This window comes from Centropristis striata, chromosome 22 (assembly GCF_030273125.1).
Source record: "Centropristis striata isolate RG_2023a ecotype Rhode Island chromosome 22, C.striata_1.0, whole genome shotgun sequence".
Classification (NCBI taxonomy): Eukaryota; Metazoa; Chordata; class Actinopteri; order Perciformes; family Serranidae; genus Centropristis; species Centropristis striata.
Window position 1 is genome coordinate 8,547,567 of NC_081538.1, and position 20,104 is coordinate 8,567,670.

A 20,104-nucleotide genomic window follows, 5' to 3' on the forward strand; every position below is an offset into this window, starting at 1 on the left:
TCTTCAAATATTGCAAAAAAAATTGACACTGGGGCTATGTGGAAAAGTTGGTATTTTGATAAAAATCAAAATGTGACAAAGTACAATGTACACAGACAGAATCAGTCTCCAGAGTGATGACGCAGCATTTGTTTGAAAGATTCATCACAAAAACAGCGAAATAGGGACTGACCTATGTTGGCTTTCCACATATACATGAAAAGGCCTTGAATATTATCTCCCAAAATCTGTAACAAAAGATATAATCTTAAAACCCAAAGATTTTGTCTTCTAACCAATCATCAACTGAACGCATAGACAACACATGAGCTTCCCTTGTATTCAAAAACACAGCTTCACTGTTTTTTAACTCTATGAACAGAGAGTTAGTTATAACTGCTATATGGTCAATGACTTGAAGAGTCTCCTTAAATTTTGTCAACAGCACTGAACCAGAAACTGCAATCTGACCTTGGAAAATCATTATGGCTTTTGCTGTATGTGGACCAGTTCCAGAACATCACTTGATGACATCATAGTTTATATCTTATAAACCTTTAACGGCTAAAACCATTTAATAGGCATTAATTACTGCAGAGCTAATCCTATGCACAGACATTCACAATTTCGCTACTTTATCATAACAAAAAGACGTGCTCTTGTTTCTGTTCCTTAGAACTGAAATTGTTGTAGTCTCCTGCACAGCAGACGTTAACGCCTGTGTGATGTGATTTCTTAGTGAGCCCCTAAAGGAAATAAGCATATTATGCCCTTCATTTTTCATTTTCTCAGTCTGTGAACAGCTTGAAGATGCATGGATCAATATAAACCCTGCAACGGTGTTATCACAGTATCCTCAAAGGCAAAGACAGCAGCAAAGGAGGAGGGAAGGAAAGCCAAGGAGAGAAGGAAAGACACAGAGAGAGCCTTCTTTTATCAATCAAATGTAGAAACCAGCGCAGATCCAATCCAGAAATCATCTTACGACAGGGTTCACATATGATTCATGAAACATTCGTATCTCGCCAATCACAAGACTGATCGGCTGTTGATAAATGTGGCGGCTGAAAGCAATCATCATTTAAACATCACGCCCTAAAATCGGCGGCTGTGGCTCAGTTGGTAGAGCGGTTTGTCTTCTGATCGGAAGGTTGGTGGTGCGATCCCTGACCATGGCAGCCTACATGTTGAAGTATCCTTGAGCAAGATACCTAACGCCAAATTGCTCCCGATGCTGCGTTCATCGATGTGTGAATGAATTCCCAATGGTGGCAGGTGGCACCGTTTAGGGTCTCCTCTGCCACCAGTATGAATGTGTGCGTGAACAGGTGAATGAGCGCTGTCTGTAGTGTAAAGCGCTTTGAGTGGTCGCAAAGTGACTAGAAAAGCGACATATAAGTGCAGGTCCATTTACATTGAAAGACGCAATACAGCCAAAAAGAGGAATGTTTTAATTATAAATCTGTGATATGTATAGCCTAATATGCTATTATAAATAAATTATAGTGGAGATGTATTAATATTAGAACATTCATATAAAAATTATATCATTCAAAATCTATGGGCCTGCTAGCCTTAGCTTACTAGGGTTTACCACAAGTCTGGTAAGTATAACCAGGCAAAGTCTAACACCAGGCAAAGTCTAACACCATTAGACTTTGTTTTAGTAATATAACAACATTTCCACATCCAAGCAATTCACTTATTAACGTATCACACCTACTAATTATCATATGATAATATTGATGGATGGAAAATTGAGTCATCCTTCAATGTAAACACAATTTTCTCTTCTTTGATTCACAAAAGGAGCTGAATTCACATACAGCAAACATTGAGCTTTGTGTTCAGGAATCATCATGAAATCATCATGACCTCATGTTTAAATAATAAATAATTCAACAAGTCCTCTCTGCTTTGTGTGTGTGCTTCTGTGTGAGTGTGTGTGTGTGTGTGTGTGTGCACATACACACATTTGCAGACATGCAGCTTTCAGACATCCAGTCTGCTCTTAAGTGCTTCTGACTGTGTAGCTGTGTCACAGTTAGATATTTGAGGATAGCTGAGAGACCTTAACCCAGATATACCAGATACTGCATATGTTTATGATTACAAAAATGGGATGTGTATATTGATAAGTAATAACCCCTACCAAGTAAAGCTGCTGCCACAGAATCATTTTTACATCAAACCTCTACACTCTCCATGTATACTGTAAGAAGATGTGGGCCATATCAGAGACTCTATTATAATATCTTTATTTATGATATCAGGGGTAGCATTTCAACCAATATCCCCTATGAAATAATGCTCCTTTACATGTGCGGAACAGCTCAGTGGTACATCTCGACAGAACAACTGCTGTTCTCCTTGTGCTCTGCTGCAAGAGCAAGCTAATCTAAGATCAGTTAGCTGTTTGACCTGTTGCACTCACACTGCAAAAAAAGAAAAGTTGGGTGAACTCAAAATTTCAAGGCAACAAACTTCGATAAAATTTTAGGTTGGACAATTAAACTAAATATTTTAAGTTTTACTTTTAATCCTTACTGCTGCTAACTTCTGCAATGCTATGAAATGTCAGCTAATGTTGCGACCACAATTTTGAGTTAGCATTGATATGCTAATGGCTACTCTTGTAGCTGGAACAAGCAGCGCCGCTAGCATCAGTTAGCCGCTAGCTTTCGCTAATGACCGAATTTCACCGCTTTCCCGCATTTCACAACAAAGAAATAAGAGTTAGCAGAACTATTGTCCCTTGTTGTGAACCCCAACTTAAAGATATAAGTAACAACAACTCACAAACTTGTTTTTGAGCATACAAATGGCTTCCTTTGTTGTGCTAACTTACATTATTGCCCTAAATGTCAATAATATATATTTCCAAGTTTTACCAACTTAAATCACTGTTTTAGGCAAAAAATACAACTTGGCTTTTTTTTGCAGTGCATAAACACAAGCTAACATATACTGTACGTTCTGTTTCTCCCAGTGATTATAACTTATGTTATTGATTCGTGGAAGGAAGACCGATTATGCATTAAATTAATTCACAATCCACTGAAAATTAGGCTGTGGATGCGGTCCTCCATCAAATGGAGGCACATAGGGTCTTTAAATGGCCAGTACCATTCCAGTCACCAAGAATGATTGCACCAAGCAAGTATTTCAGGGTTCATATAAGCACCTGTGATCATCTTCAAACTATTCTAAGTCATACGTTTATTTGTCAAAAAAGTTGAAAGTATTGGTAAAAATTGGTACGGTCTACGTGTTGTTTTGAGTCCATTCATTCTCAGTGCTAGTTGCAGTCTGCATTACTAGTTACGGTGTCTTTTTTGTTCTTTTTTTTTTACGTTACTTCTAGGTATTGCTAACATTAGACATTTAATTCCCTCCATACAGTAAAGTTGAACCAATAAATCAGTATAAGCGTCCCTCATAGTGAAGAAACCACTTAGCCAAAGGGAGAGCGAATATCGGACTGGATATTGCACCTCTTTAAAAATGTTACAGACAGGTGAAAAATATTAAAACATAAAAAAATAAAATGGAATGTTTAAGCAAAAGGCTCTCATGCATTCTGTATTACTGTTGCACTGCTTCTTATTTTTCCCCCTACTTTACCGGAATCATAGTTGCAGCTAAATCCTCTGCTAATTTCGTGTTTTTATTGCACCATTTCACATATTGCACACATTTTGTGAATGGTGCATCAGTTGCTTGCCTGGTTATAAAATAATAATATTTCTGTTGAGTGCACACTTCAGTGTTGAAGTGAATCATTTAAAGAAGGAAGTTTTTGTAGAACTTTTGCACTCTGTGGCCTGAACTGCCAGCTGTGCTTAGACTCAAGCTCAGACAGAGGAAGCTGATGTGTCTGGGCTTTATCTGAACTAGCAGCTGTACAGAATATGGCTTTTAGAAAACATAAAACAAAACTCTATTTAAAATACATTACATGAACACATGTTCATAAAGAGTGTATTTCTTTCACAGTTGGAACTTTAATGTATACTACGGTAAAAGGAAACATGTTTTATGTTGTCTGTTGCAAGGTTATAATAGTTTTGGATTTTTTAGTTTAGTCTTAGTTTTAATTTCTTTGTGAAATTTTGTTTTCAAATTCAGTTAGTTTTAGTTAAGTTGGAAAATGCTTAGTATTGGTTTAGTTTTTATTGGAGGAATAAGGTGAAATATGTTTAGAGACACTTGGGGTGGATTTAAATGAATGTGAATGATACTCACTTAAGTCATTGTACTTAAATAAATGTTACATTTCACCACTAGTCACAACAAGTTTATAACTACTTTAATGACATGTAAGTGTTGTGTTTTTGGGAGATTTAACATATGGCCCCAGTCAGTCAGTGTCTGATATAAACTTTCATATTCTTGTGAGAGTGACAGTTACTGACATTGTACATTTGTATTGTAAAGCTTTTTTGTTTCAAGTCAACATATTACAAATCAACTCATCATTCTAGCATCAAAGCCCAACTCTACCAATCGTGCTAAGGCAACTTCATGTCGAGGAAATGCTGTTGAAGTACTGAGAAAGTAATGAGCAGTGTAAGGATTTATTTATACAAACTAAACTTATCTGAGTCATGGTTAACATTAGTTTGTAAAATCCAAGACTTGTAAAGTCTTCACATCAAGTTGCCCTTCAGTTGTTCTATGAATCTATTTAAGAAGCGTAATTTAAGGGGGTAAGTGTGTTACAACTTAGGAATAAATAAAGTTCTCATTGATATCTCATAAACCACAAGTCACAATTAGGACCTTTACTTCATAATTTAATGTAAGATACAAGAAGTAACATTGTATCTCATTATCTTAATATCTTACTCCTTCTGAGAGAAAATAACTTAAAAGAAGTTATAAAGTGAAGAATTGTGTAATTCAAAAACAATAAAATATAAAAGAACATAAAATACATGTAGGCCTACATCAGAACACATTAAAAACAATGAATAGACTATAAAGATATATTCACGCACCGGCCACTACATTAGGTACCCCTTGCTAGTACCAGGTTGGTAAGAACCCCTTTTTGGCTTCAGAACTGCCTTAACCCTTTATCAGGCAAAGAACTATATTTGGTAACTTCAGGTAATATTTTAAGAAAAAAGTTGAAAATTTACTAGATTAAACTGGCAAATCTACAAGAAAAAAAGTCGCAGATTTAAGAGATTTAAAGCGGCAAATCTGTGAAAAAAGTCGCAGATTTCCGGGAAAAAAGTGGGGAAAAAGCAACTTTTTTCTCGCAGATTCACCACTTTAAATCTCATAAATCTGCACATTTTTTTCTCATAGATTTGCCACTTTAATCTCGTAAACTTTTTTCTCAAAATATTATTTTCATATGTTTTTTTTTTTACACATTCTTGCAGTATGTATTATCCTCTAATATTCTCTAGGGTTGAATTTGGAATTTGCAAGTATTTCAATGAGGATGAATCTGGAAGAAAAAAGTTGCTTTTTCCCCACTTTTTTCTCATAAATCTGCGACTTTTTCGTGCAGATTTGCCACTTTAATCTAGTAAATTTGCGACTTTTTGTCTGGTAGATTTGCCACTTTGATGTAGTAAATTTGCACCTTTTTTCTCGAAATATTACCTAAAGTAACCAAATATAGTTCTTTGCCTGATAAAGGGTTAATTGTCGGTGGCATAGATCCAACACAGTGCTGGAAACATCCCTCAGAGATCCGCACATCCATAATGCCAATCTCCCGTTTCACCACATCCCAAAGATGTTCTACTGGATTGAGATCAGGTGACTGTGGAGGCCTGAACTGTTGATACAAGGCAGGATGGATCCAGGCTTTCAGGTTGTTTTTTTATTCTGACCCTATCATTGAATGTCGCAGCAGAAACTGAGACTCATCAGACAAGGCAACATTTTTCCAATTTTATATTGTCCAATTCTAGTGAGCACATGCAAACTGTAGCTCCTGTTCTTAGCTGGCAGGAGTGTAGCCCATCTGCTTCAAGGTTAGAGGGCTTGTGTGTTCAGAGATGCTCTTCTGCATAGCTTGGTTGGAACGAGTGGTTATTTGACTTACTGTTGCCTTTCTATCATATCCAACCAGTCTGACCATTTTCCTCTGACCTCATCAACAAGGTATTTTGGCTCACTAGATATCTGTAACCCCCAGAGATGATTGCCACATTGAAAGTCACTTAAATCACCTTTCTTCCCCATTCTGATGCTGGTTTGAACTTCAGCAGGTTGTCTTAATGTCTACATGCTTAAATTCATTGAGTTGCTGCCATGTGATTGGCTGATTAGATATGTCCCTGAACAAGCAGTTGAACAGGTGTACCTAATGTAGTGGCCAATCTATAAGAAACAAAGTAGCCTATAGGGTCATTACAAATTAAGGAATGGTTAAAACTCTGTGGCAGTATGTTTTTCATTGTTTTCATGTCGTGCATTACATAGTGATTGTTTGTTATTATGTTTCCTCATTTTTGTATGCCAATTGAATCATTCGTTCCAAGTAATATTGACTAAACCAGTTCATTGGCTTAATTAGTTGATATTTCCAAGTAAAATATAGTTGAGGGACAACAGTGAATCTGCAATTTACTTGTGTATTTTAATAAAGATAATAAGTGGTTCTATCAAATAAAAAATACTTAGAAATAGCCTGAGTAAAGATTACAAACACTTTCTGTGTAGAAAAACTTGCCTAGCTTTTTTTTTAAAGTGAATGTCACTCACAATTTTTCCAGTGTAATAATCACAGGTGGCCTACTGAGTGGAAGTGGGCCTATGGCCTCTCAGCATTATGAAGTGTTCAAGTAGCCTATTGACAATAACACATCACAAAAGATTTCCGGCTAACTTGAAGTAAAGCATCTCCTTCCGTGAAACGTTCAAATGAAAGGACAGACGAATGTCAGACACTACATGACTTGGTAACCGCTCATACCCCCGGTGAGCCCACCTCCTGCAGCTGTTCCAGCTCCAGTCTCAGCGTCTCCTGCTCGGCCTCCAGGTCGGCGTACTGCTGCTTCAGGCTGTGGTTCTCCTCCAGGACCACCAGCCCGCACTCCGCCGCCCGGATCTTCTCGCGGTTGGCCTCCGCCAGCTCCCTGGTCAGCCGCTCCACTTCGGACCGGCACTGCTCCACCGTGTCCCCGCATCCTGCTCCCCCGGCAGCCATCGCGTCCCTCTCCCTACCTCTGCCCTCTCCTCCCTGCGTCTAACGGGCAGACGGAGGGAGAAACAGCTGAGGTAGACAACAAGCCCCCACCGCCGCGCCTCAGAGGAATCACACCGCCGCTTCAAATCCAATATAAAAAATAAATAGCCTAAATGGAAATCTAAAAGAATCATCCACAAATATCCTTAAAGCGTTGTCATCATCACGAGAGAAACCCATCTTTCACCGTACGATGCTCTAAGTGATGCAGCACTTCACCTTCCGCTGCCCGCATCATTCTCCCCTCCCTTTGCTCTGTTTTTCTGCTTATTCAACAGCATGAGGACGCCATCTCTGACTCCCCGCTCTCTGTCATCCTGCAGCAGGCTCACAGCTCTGCCTCTCACAATGAAACAGATATATGACACCTCTGGACATCACATGAATCAGTCTCTTCAGTTTTTTTTATTTTTAACCACCAGGAGTCCATGAAAGCACCTGCACATCACTTCTTCATGACGTGAAGACATAAAAAGTAAGCAACATTGAGTCTTGCCATCAGCTTCCCTCTAAAGTTCTGGCTTGAAACTCCATGGCAGATTTTTTTTTAATGATATTTAGCCAAGTAAAACTGGAGATAAGGTCAAATATATTTAGTATAAAATATTGAACTAGATATTATCCTCATTTTACCTGTTATATGTTAGATATGCAACCTGTATTAAAAATTTTGTTCAAGTAAGTCAATGTTAAAAATTAATTATCAGGACATATAGGTGAGGTAACGTTATGTTTTTTTGGAAACTTTATTAAAGCAACACGGTGCAATACAAGACAATACACCAACACAACGCCGTCAGGGGGGTTTCAACAATACAGAGGCAAACTTTCAAACAAAAACATTGTAAAGTGTTCATAATTCAAAGTTTTTATAGCTTTCATGTTGGTAGATTTTTTAATAGACTTAATATATTGTTTTTGATTATATTTAGCCAAGTAAAACTGGAGATAAGGTCAAATATATTTAGTATAAAATATTGAACTAGATATTTTCCTCATATTACCTGTTATATATTATATTATTTTGTTCAAGTAAGTCAATGTTAAAAATTAATTATCAGGACATATAGGTGAGGTAACGCTGAAAAAACTGATACCAACATGGCATGGTAAGGATTTTTTAACAGACATAGCTGAAGGTTTCAGAGGGTTAAGCACAGCATTGTTTTAAGTTATTGATAACCATGTTTTAACCAAATAACCAATAACCAACTTTTCTTTCTTACGTGTTTTCTTTATTTGGCCTATGTGTTAAGTTTTTAAAATATTGATAATGAACGTAAAAAGGAAGAAATGTGAATAAGATACTACTTAAATATTATTCTTGGGACATTGGGACTGTTGAGAGTGCATGCAAGATCATTTATTTTAGTGCAACCTCCTTATATTTAATAATTTGCCACCTTTATGGTATTCTATCACAACAACACTGTATATATATATATATATATATATATATATATATATATATATATATATATATATAATTTGTGTATTTTTTAAATGTACATGTAAATGTAGGACCCCTATACTTTGTAGCTTTTATTTCCACTTTATATTTTGCCAGAATACTTAAACTCATCTTACATGAAATACTCACATATTAGGGCAATGAATAAACTTCCATATATGCTCTATCATATTTCTATATCTAGCCTGTGGGAAATGTCATGTGTGATAATAGGGTGAATGCACGTTAATAGTTGAGTCATTTCGGGGATATACTTGAATATAAGAGGAAGGAGTTAAGGACAGGTATTCATATCACAGACTGTATATAAGTAAGTTTCATATCCTACAGGGGGCAGCAGCACGCCTGCGATACGCTTATCCGGCCTTCAAAATAAAAGTAAATTCACTTATAGTACCTAACACCTAGATTAATAATAATAAACGTCAAAAACGCAATAACATATTATAATGTTTTAGTGTGTAAGATATGTAAGCCACTTAGTGAAAAAGAACACACTATCACTATATTAATTGACTAGGCCTACTCAAATCAGATAATAAGATAAGCTCTTTGTAAATTGCAATCTTATAAAAACCATCGTCATGCAGGCTACAAGGTGAAACTGACTTCTACAGATAATTATATTTTATAACTATGTGGGCTGATTCAGACCAAAGCAACAAACAAATGCCAAGGTTGCCCATTAGATTGATTATCGCCTACTACCCCTTCTGGGGCTTAGGCCGCCAACAAGAGTTCTCCAAGCATCTCGCCCATTAGAAGTGTGGTTAAATAAAAGTTCATTACGATAAATAAATTATTAATAATATCGTTAATAATAATACAGGCTTGTGTGACTCTTATGTAGACACCTTCAAAATAAAGTTTTACCATAGCCTATGTTGCTTAAGTCACAAAGGCATGTTAAAAAAAATTGCCCAGTGTTATTACTATGACTAAAAGCCATCCTTTTTTTACATCCTTTTTGAGTGAAATGATCAATAAATGTCATATGTTACACTTTTGGTGAAGTTTTTTGTGTTTCCTGCAAAACTTGAAAAAATGAGTTAGGCGATCATTTTAACAGTGTGACGATATGTAATATCGAATACAGTCGTCCCAGTCATTTAGTAGTCATTTTGAATATTTTGCGCCTTTATAGTGAAAACCATCACACCGGAACTGTTATGTTTGTTGTGACCGGTAACACCCGGTGACACCGGTACATTATCTCCGCGATAGTAACGCCGCCAACACGTTGCTAGTTAGTTGCAATGTTGTAGCTAGTAGCACGATAGTCATTCCTGCGCTGGGAGGGAGCCCCGCCGTGTAGTTTGAAAACCTACGGAGTTAATTCTCTCTTTATTATAGTTCAATCGGCAGCCAACTGCTGGCTAACGGAGCTTTAGTGGCTAACTGCCGTAGTGGTTTGTCATTCTCTGAACCCGTTAGCCTACCCAGCTAGCTCGCTAGCTAGCCGCTAGTGTTGTACCTTCTGCTCCTCCGTCAGTGCCAACAGTCTGCTGCCCATGGCGATGAGACAGACCCCGCTCACCTGCTCCGGTCACACCCGGCCTGTGGTGGACCTAGCATTCAGTGGAATCACTCCTTATGGCTACTTCCTCATCAGCGCATGCAAGGGTGAGACCAGTGTAATTTTTTACGTGATTATCCCACGATACAAATCCAGAGTGAAGGCTGAATGGGCTACACTGAAAAAATTGAGAATTTGTATTGATGATTGAAATAATAATTACAGGGCCAAAAAAATTGGCAAAATTTTGGAAAATTTTTTCCAGTGTACTGAGATTTGCACCCTATCGATTTGTAAAACTGAACATTCAAAATTGTTGTTGGCGATATTGTTGATTTATGCCAATGAAATAAAATTTGTTCTTGGAAGATTTGTTCTTTTAAACTGCCTAAACGTTTTTAATCCTCTGGAGTCCATCTATTTATTTAAAGAAAAATACACATTTTTTATGTACAGTAATAACTTTATTTATATATGATATGTAGACAAGCCGAGAAAGCCAATTGAAAGTGCAATCATGGGAGCTTTCACAGTGGGCCATTGATGTTTCTAGACCATTTTTAAATGTGAAATTTCTTTCTACAATGAAAACTATTACTATTTTTAATTTACATGCCAATAGACTGTTTTGTAGTTATTTATTATTTTTTCTGCTGTTTTTGTGTGTATAAATGGTAAAAAAAAAAAAAAAAGCTAGTGAAGGCTGAATGGGCTACACTGAAAAAATTGAGAATTTGTATTGATGATTGAAATAATAATTACAGGGCCAAAAAAAAATCTCTTTTTCCAGTGTACTGAGATTTGCACCCTATCGATTTGTAAAACTGAACATTCAAAATTGTTGTTGGCGATATTGTTGATTTATGCCAATGAAATAAAATTTGTTCTTGGAAGATTTGTTCTTTTCAACTGCTTGTGCAATGCTAAAACAAACGTTTTTAATCCTCTGGAGTCCATCTATTTATTTAAAAAAAAAAAAATACATATTTTTTATTTACAGTAATAACTTTATTTATATATGATATTTAGACAAGCTGAGAAAGCCAATTGAAAGTGCAATCATGGGAGCTTTCACAGTGTGCCATTTATGTTTGTAGACCATTTTTTAAATGTGAATTTTCTTTCTACAATGAAAACTATTACTGTTTTTAATTTACATGCAAATAGATTGTTTTGTAGTTTTTATTATTTATTATTTTTTCTGCTGTTTTTGTGTGTATAAATGGTAAAAAAAAAAAAAAAAAAAAGAAGGTACATTTCCATAGAAACCTGTGTCTTTTGTTTGTATTTTGGGTTCCTGGCAGCTTTATACTTTGTTAATTAAAATAAAATGAAAAATCTGACTGATAGCCAAGTTTGTGTCGAGAAAAAGGAACCATGCATGTGATGTAAGGACAGACTGAAAGATGCTAAAAGGAGACAGAAACGAATGCATAGGAAGTTGAAAAATTTGAACCAAAATCTCCTGGACTTCAGAGGTTTAAAGCGAGGAGGTCTGGCTTGTTTACTTAACACCTGTCGAGTGCTGTCCAGGGTTTTTTCCCCCAAGATGCATAGTTAACTTTGTATCCTCTCTGCTCTTGTTTTGTCAGATGGTAAGCCCATGTTGCGCCAGGGAGACACAGGGGACTGGATAGGAACGTTTCTGGGTCACAAAGGCGCTGTCTGGGGAGCCACTCTGAACACAGACGCCACCAAGGCAGCTACTGCAGCGGCTGACTTCACAGCGTGAGTTGACAGCCCGGTCCGATTCCTGCCATTTCTTATTCCGAATCTGGTTCATAATGGTTTTGGACTTCAATTATTTTAGGGGCGAGGTCAAATGCATGTATGACAGAAAAAAACGTTGACACAGTTGATTATACATTTTCAGTTGGTTGCTCTTGAATATGAATACCGTATAAGTGGCTCATGGCGCACAAACAACTAAGGTGCTACAAACTGAACCAATTTCCTTTGTGCAGCCTCTTTGATAAGGAGAACCAAAACATACATTTCTAAGTGGTTCTCTTAAAATCAGATTTTGCAAACAAGTTATAATTTGGAACTGGCGCTCAAGAGCCCTACCATGTTTCTTGACTTCTAAAGCCTTCCTTTACATTGTATTGCTGCCTTTGACACAGTTAACCATTGCATCCTCCTCTCTACGCCCTCTTAAATTGGCATCTCTGGCTTGGCTCTTTCCTGGTTTGAATCCTACCTGATAGGACACTCATTCAGTGTATCCTGGCGTGGACAGTTGTCAACTTTGCATTGCCTCACCACAGGGGTCCCCCAGGGCTCAGTGCTGGGGTCCCTGCTATTTGCTATCCACACCATATCCTATCACTGCTATGCAGATGACACTCTGCTCTATCTATCACCTCCCCCCAATGACCCCTCGGTCTCTGCACGGGTCTCTGATTGCCTCTCAGACATCGCCACATGGATGACCTCCAGCTGAACCTTTCAAAAACTGAACTGCTGGTCCTCCCAGCTAAACCTACAATACACCATGACATCAACATCAACAATGACTCCCTGTGTTTTGCCCCCATTTATTGTTGTTCCCCGTTGGTGGAATGCACTACCAGTTCCTACCAGAGCAGGGCGTCCCTCTCTACCTTTAAAAAATCATCGCTAGCACTTATTGCTGCACTAACGGCTCTTATCGCACTATACCTTGATTGTTTCCCTTTTTCTGTAAGTGGCTTTGTATGCGTCTGCTAAATGACTAAATGTAAATGTAGTGATTTTCACGATTCACAAAGGCACTACATTTAGGAGGTAGAAAGAAACTTTTAATTACTTGGGTCTTCTGCCTCATTATGCCACATAGAATTCCTGTTATTTTATCATATACTACAGGATCTATAACTGTACCACACAGCTGGCTATCCGTTTTACCCTTCAAGCTATTCTGAAAAGAAGGAGCTTGTTTGCAAACAAAAGAGCTTGTATTGCTTGTTGGTAATAAAATCACCCCAAAGCATTTTTGTAAATTCTTCAAAACTGTACATTTCATTCACATATTTTAGGGATGAAATGCTTCTATGAAAGGGGCTTAAGTAATTGTTAACTTGGTCATTATAAGAAGAATTGTAAGAAGGAATATTTTTTCCTGACTCTGGGGCCTGTATCATGAAGAGGAACATGAAGATAAGGCCTAGCAATAATATTGCTGGCTCTTCATAAACTTTTATCAATTTCCAGATGTACTCTGTGCTTTTCAGAAAGGTGTGGGATGCAGTGAGTGGAGATGAGGTCCTCACACTGGCACACAAACACATCGTCAAGACTGTCACCTTTACTCAGGTCAGTGCAGTGACTGGTTATGGATCAAATACACATGTTTACCAATGTGACCATTTCTGTACATAACTTGAATGCATTTATGTGGATGTGATGATTTTATTGGGATATTTCTGAAACTGCTGTTATATAATAATATACTTCTGCATCTCCTCTCAGGACAGCAACTCTCTGCTGACTGCAGGAAACGATAAGCTGATACGCATCTATGATCTCAGCAACCCCGAAGCAGGTAAACACGTGCCCAAGAGGCAGATTTGATTTATGTGTAAGGATTTAAAACATTACATGTCATTTTGCTGACGCTTTTGTTCAAAGCGACTTACAATAAGTGCATTCAACCTGATGGTACTAGCCTTAGACCACAGGAAACCAAGTAAGTACCTCACTTTAAGAGCCATCTTTACATGCCACACTACAACGTCTGCAACTCCATAAAACACTTACTTTTCATAAGGTACGCACACCAACCAGCACATACACATTGAACATTGATATTCGCTGGAAACTATTAGAATATTATTGGAAAATCGAACCTTGTAGCGCACTTTAAAACTCCGAAAGATAGGTAGGCTAAATAGACTTACAGATGAGATGAGTCAGACGTGGAAATCCAGAGTGAACTGTGTTACTGACCAGGTGTAGGCCTATCACACAATGGGGCAGAGCTCCCCTGAAAGGCGTCCGATCAGAAACAAACAAAAAATAAATTAAAAACCACAAATAAATAATGATATTTTGGAAAATTAATTTTAAAATCTTGAAAATCAAGGATGCACACATTCGTGCCATACGCAAGCCACATACGGAATCTTAGGTCAGTCTGACTAACAGTCAGCGAGATATGCCCTAGACACACACACACACACACACACACACACACACACAAACAAACACAGAGACAGACAGACAGACGCTTCTTGCTTTTATAGATAGATATTTTATGTCTTACAACAAAATGTGGGCTACATGGAGGTGTAGTGGTTAGCACTCTTGCCTCACAGCAAGAGGGTTACCCGTTCAACTGCGGCCTGCGGCTCTTCTGTGTGGAGCGTGAGTTCTCACTGGCTCCAGCTTCCTCCCACAGTCCAAAGACATGCACTTAGGTTTAATTGGTGACTCTAAATCGGCCCGTAGAAGTGAAATGAGAGCGTGATTCAGAAATCCTCATTGAGTTTGAGAGGTTAGACCGGGTTTAAGAACTCATTCCCTATTGTGAAAAAAACAGAAAGCTATTCCAGTCAGACACCCTTTTTGTCTTTAAATGCCATTGACTGTTGCATCTTTGTGTCCTTTAGCACCACAGGAGATTGCAGGTCACACCTCAGCCATAAAAAAAGCCTTATGGAGTAACAACGACAAGCAGATTATCTCTGCTGCCGACGACAAAACCATACGGTCAGTGCAGTTGCTTCTTATGGTTTATCTGCCAATGCCTAAATCTGATGTGTCAACTAATCATCCTGACCATGACTCTGCTCTGTGCTGCCACAGAGACCATCTAACAACTCACTTTTTTAACACTAAACGTACCAGAGACCTTTTGGATGTTATAGCGTCTGCCTTTCTGTATATGTGTGTGTCCAGGCTGTGGGACAGGAGCTCCATGGAGGAGGTGAAGACCCTTAAATTTGACACATCAGTGAGCAGCATGGAGTATGTGGCTGATGGGGAGATTCTTGTTATTACATATGGAAAGACAATTGGCTTCTACAATGCACTAAGGTACGCTGTGGTTTCACCATACACATCCTGGAGAATAACATGTCCACACTAATGGGAATACATTTAAAATATGCTGTATGAATTGGGATTCTGTCTTCTAAAAAAATAAAGTGACTTTCATGTCCAGCTATGTTGAAATAAACTGCTGCATGAAAACAGGGGCAGGGAGAATCATAATTCTCCCAGAATATTTACAGAAAGAAATTGAGCTGCCTGAGCACCTGGCTCACGCACACAAGTTTTTTTTTGTTCATTGTCAAAGAAGGTATCCATTTGGAGATGTTTAGGATTTGATAACCTAATAATTAGCTTTGAAAACTGAGTGAACTCACTGCTTAAGTATCCAAACAAATGACTCCCCATTCTCTGCTTGAATTATCATATGGGAAAATGGCCAGAAAAGTGTTTTGCAGAATATTATGTCGCTATGAAGTTGACCTTTTGACCTTTTGGATATAAAATGTAATCACTTCTCAGTTTTATCCTGTTAGACACATGTTAAACTGTGTCATAATTGGTGTATGAATTCTTGAGTCACGGCTAAAAATGCAGTGAGTTGTTTTATGAAGCAATCTCACTCTCAATCCCTGCTAATTGGTTTGGCATGGTGTTTAAAAGCACGGACCCTCCACAGTTATCGAGGCCAGTTTGAGTTTTTTGAAAAAGAGGTGCTCCCATTGCAAATAATTGAAGAAATATTATGGCCTCGCTATGTTTTATGCATTATTGTATGTTAAATGCCACACTAGTAAATATGGATGTAAATGTATTTACAATGGCGTAGTTAGGGCTCAGTGTGGTGAGTGATGGCCTCTGACTGATTGATAATGTAGGCATGTTGCCTCTCCACAGCAACAGTATAACGTTGGAATGTTTTTTAATATATTGCAGCCTGGACTTGATCAAGACGGTGGATGCCCCGGCGCCCATCAACTCAGCCTCCCTTCACCCAGAGAAAGACTTCTTTGTTGCTGGTGGAGAGGACTTTAAGCTCTACAAATTTGACTATAGCACCAAGGAAGAGCTAGGTGAGGAACAAAGCGATTCACTGTGTAAAAACAGCTCGCCTTAGCTTTCAGTTTAACCAGAAAGTCCGTAATATTGGTGTCATGAAGGTCTGCTTTCACACAGGCCCTGCTTTTGGAATAGATGAGCGAAAAACATTAAATAAAACATTGTAAAAAAAATTCAGACTACAGCTAGACACAGTGGTCTATAACCGCCGTTTATATGCAGCGGTCAATAACAAAGTTATTGACATAATGCGCATGCACATATATTCAAATGGTTTGAACCTATGTTTTTTAATTATTATTGTTCAAACACCTTTTTGGAGCAATTTTGACAACCCTAGTGTGTAATGTTGATGGCAGTTTATTTAAGATATACAATTGATTCTGTGACGATTTAAAAGTATAAAACAGTTCATTTACAGTAAGTTAAGCAAGTTTATTTAAGAGATAAGCTTGCAAACAGGTTTTTTAAATGTTGTGTAGTTTCTTGGAGAAACCACAACAAAAATAGTCCCATATTAACCTTTTCCATGCTTGCTCTCTCTCCTGTCTGCAGAGTCCTATAAGGGTCACTTTGGTCCAGTGCATTGTGTTCGCTTCAGTCCGGATGGAGAGCTGTATGCCAGCGGCTCTGAGGACGGCACCCTCCGACTGTGGCAGACAGCTGTGGGGAAGACCTACGGCCTGTGGAAATGTGTCCTTCCGGGTAACAGTCCAGCTTTGTGCACTCATTTATATAGTCAAGAACGAGCTATATGAGCATAATGTCTTGAATGGCGACCACCAATGGCAAAAGCTGAAGCCACTGTAAAAGTCTTTAAATGTGTAAATGCAAATCCTCTTAAGTCCACACACTGTTGGCTTGAAAAAACAGAGCACCTGCATGGAAATGACATCTGATATTCTTTCTGTAGGAATAAAAAGTCATGTTTTTTTTTTTTTTTTTAAAGAATTTAGATCTCAGTGTCTGTCATGGTTATACATTTTGACAGACTTTCATAAAGATGATATTAAAGTTGTTCATAAATTTGGGGGACTTGTCAAATAAACAAAAATGATTGGTCCAAATTTAAGCAGAGCGATATCCTGACATTTTTCCATTATTTCTCATAATGCAACCCATGGCCAACTGTCTTTTAACCCCTTTTCATACCGCATTTCTGCAAAAGTGTCACTCGGTATGTGTACAATAAGCAGCTGCAGCAGCAGCAGCAGCGAGGGCATTCCAGCAGTAAAGGCAGAAGAAATGCATGTTATGCGGTTACTCGCTGTAGAGCTCTTTCATACTTGAGCAAAGTTGTTCTACACTTTGCTTAACCTGTTGATTACTGTCGGATTCGAGTGAGAGGTGTGATTCTAATGATACGATCCCCTTCCTTTCTTATTACCCAAATGTTGGTCGCAAAATAACATACGTCACATATTTTCTGTCTTTACAGCTCCGCCGGTTGTATCACCATTCTTGCCAATGTAACGCCTCTGTTACTAGCTCCAAAGGCGTTACAAAGCTGGGAACACTTGATCCCCACATTACACCTCTGGCGCGTTCGGACTTGAGGCGAAATGTCACAGAGGCATAAATATCGCGTCTTGAAATGGCAGTCTGACAGGGGCTTTAGATAGCTAAATCTGTTGGACATTCAAATTCTCCAAACCCACGCTGAGAAAACTCAGTGACATCATTACTCGCACACCAGGTTTTATTTCATACAAGACAAATTGTTTTTACAAACTCAGTAGAATACCTATGCTAAATAAACTGATGATGGATTCTGTATTCTTAAGATCCAATTTTATATATTATTTACTCATTTCTGACATCTTTGTCGACTACTCCATGCACCTACATGAGTTGATTCTGTGTGCAGACTGTCATACGTGCTTTATCAATACGTCTCAAGTTATTGCATTTAACCTGCCATATGTTCATGCTACCTCCCGGCCCCACTTCCTCTGCTCAAATTTGTATTTTCTGGTTACATAATATGGAATACGGATTCAATTGTGAGCAGCGAAGCAAATTCTAGGCTGCAAAAGAACTGATCAGAAACCTCTGACTGAAAATGATTTTGTTCTGCTTGGCAACATTGTGGCATACCAAAGTTTAAGTAAGATTTTTGTATATTTATTTTCTCTCTCCAGAGGACTTGGGGGCAGAGAACTCTGAGCAGCTGTACACTTCGACCCCTGAGATCAAAGCATGACGAGAAAGCAGTGCTGTTTGGAAATAGGATGAGGGAAGAGACGGAAAGGAAACGATGCGGCGGGATGTTCCAGAATTCTACCTGGCCCCAGCAAGGAGCAGAGTCCAGGGAATCTCCATCAGAAACTGATGTGGATATTATGACTGTCCTGTCGGTCATAGACTTGCCCATCACACACTTACAAAGACACAGAAATTCACAGACACACACTGATTTCATGCAGTCAAATGAACAGTATGGGCTGCAGAGTAAAGCAGTAGAGCTGTGAGTGTCAAGTGTCGGCACATGGCTGCCTGCTTTCTCTCTGATTAGCCCAGTTCTGTCTGTCTGGTCTGTTCATTTCTATTCACACACACACACTCACACTCACACATATACACACACACACACACACACACGATGCAATGATCAGTTTGGGTTTCAAAATTAAGATACTTAATGAGCTGGGCCAAGACTTCTGTTTTCAGTTCATTGACAAGAATAATATAAGTAGTAGCACAGTTTGTGCTAAAGTAATGCTCTTTATTTCTCCAAAAACATTGCTTTGAGAATCTGCTGCTTTTGTACTGGCTGAATACATGGAGTTAAGTGGCTAAATAAAAGAAAATATTGTTTTGTGACAGCGTGGGAAGGAAAGAAATGTTACTGGGGTTTTTTTTTTTCCCATTTTGGTTTCGGTCTTTATTTGTGTCCAGTGTTGAAATAAATGCGTTACTATTGAATTTGTAATGCACAAAGATTAAACTGGGGTTGGTGTTTAATTATTCTTGTGGGGGGAAATAGGGACACGTGGGGAATTTGTTATGAACAAACTTAAGCATTTTTTCACATATATGCTAATATACTGTAACAACATAAAATAAAAGATGTAAAGTGATAACGCAGATATAAACCCACGGTCCCGTGACGTGGTTGCATGTTCATGGCACCGATGAGGAAGGTGATTCCATCCCTTTCCTGTCATTTTATTTATTCATTTATGTATGATCCTCCCTACTTTTTTAAATTTACTGGCATCACTAATAACCTTATTTTACTGGTATTTACTCTTTCTTTATTGAAAACTCAACGAGGATAATAATAGTAATAATACAAATTAAAATTGTGTACAATGCAAGTGCAAAAAAGGGATTAGGCGATTCACGAAAAAAAAAATGAAATTAGACTGCCACCACAGTGCCACCTAGGGGCCGATCAATAAAACCTTAAAGGGTTATCCTCAGGAGGGCATTGACAATAATTGTACCAAGTTTTGTATAATAATGCACAAACTATCCCTTTATTCCTCAGTCAGTTTCTGAAGGAGGACTCTTAACTGATATGTATAAGTTAGAAGAGGCAGGTAGCAATGGTGGAAAGTAACTATGTACATATACTCAAGTACTGGGCTTAAAGTAAAATTTTGAGGTACTTTTATGTACATTTTCTGTAACTTTATACTTCTACTCCACTACATTTTGAGACATATATTGTACTTTTTATTCCTCTACATTTAGCTGACAGCTTAACTTACTTTTCAGGTCAAGATTTAAAATGAAAAACATGATACATTTAAAATGATTACCCATTTTTATAAATTAAACCACTTAAAAGTTTATTAGGTAATTAAAATGAGCGGAGTGGAGTCATTTCACAGTGTGGTATTAGTACTTTTACTGAAGTAAAGGATGTGAACACTTCTTCCACCACTGT

The 20,104-nt window shown here is 38.0% G+C and overlaps 2 protein-coding genes across 2 annotated transcripts in view; one reads left to right on the forward strand and one right to left on the reverse strand.

The window, feature by feature from the left end:
- Positions 1-8,057, reverse strand: part of LOC131960400 (protein bicaudal D homolog 1-like) — a 29,248-nt gene extending 21,191 nt beyond the window's left edge. The window contains exon 1 of the mRNA XM_059325609.1: positions 6,935-8,057. Within this exon, the coding sequence (XP_059181592.1) occupies positions 6,935-7,153 (219 nt within the window). The 5' untranslated portion in view covers positions 7,154-8,057. The remainder of the gene's footprint in view (positions 1-6,934) is intronic.
- Positions 8,058-9,853: 1,796 nt separating this feature from the next.
- On the forward strand, positions 9,854-19,032 carry strap (serine/threonine kinase receptor associated protein). Its single transcript, XM_059325608.1, has 9 exons — positions 9,854-10,286; positions 11,772-11,907; positions 13,392-13,473; positions 13,630-13,702; positions 14,769-14,868; positions 15,058-15,195; positions 16,087-16,223; positions 16,765-16,914; positions 18,351-19,032. Exons 1-9 carry the CDS (start codon positions 10,175-10,177, stop codon positions 18,410-18,412), a joined length of 990 nt encoding a protein of 329 aa, XP_059181591.1. The 5' UTR covers positions 9,854-10,174; the 3' UTR covers positions 18,413-19,032.
- Positions 19,033-20,104: the final 1,072 nt, after the last annotated feature.

Bases quoted from the DNA above. Each gene is read 5' to 3' on its own strand.
- strap (XM_059325608.1), top strand. From the start codon at position 10,175: ATGGCGATGAGACAGACCCCGCTCACCTGCTCCGGTCACACCCGGCCT. The intron at 11,908-13,391 runs GTGAGTTGACAG...TGTGCTTTTCAG, and splicing joins GCAGCGGCTGACTTCACAGC to AAAGGTGTGGGATGCAGTGA. The intron at 14,869-15,057 runs GTCAGTGCAGTT...GTGTGTGTCCAG, and splicing joins GCCGACGACAAAACCATACG to GCTGTGGGACAGGAGCTCCA.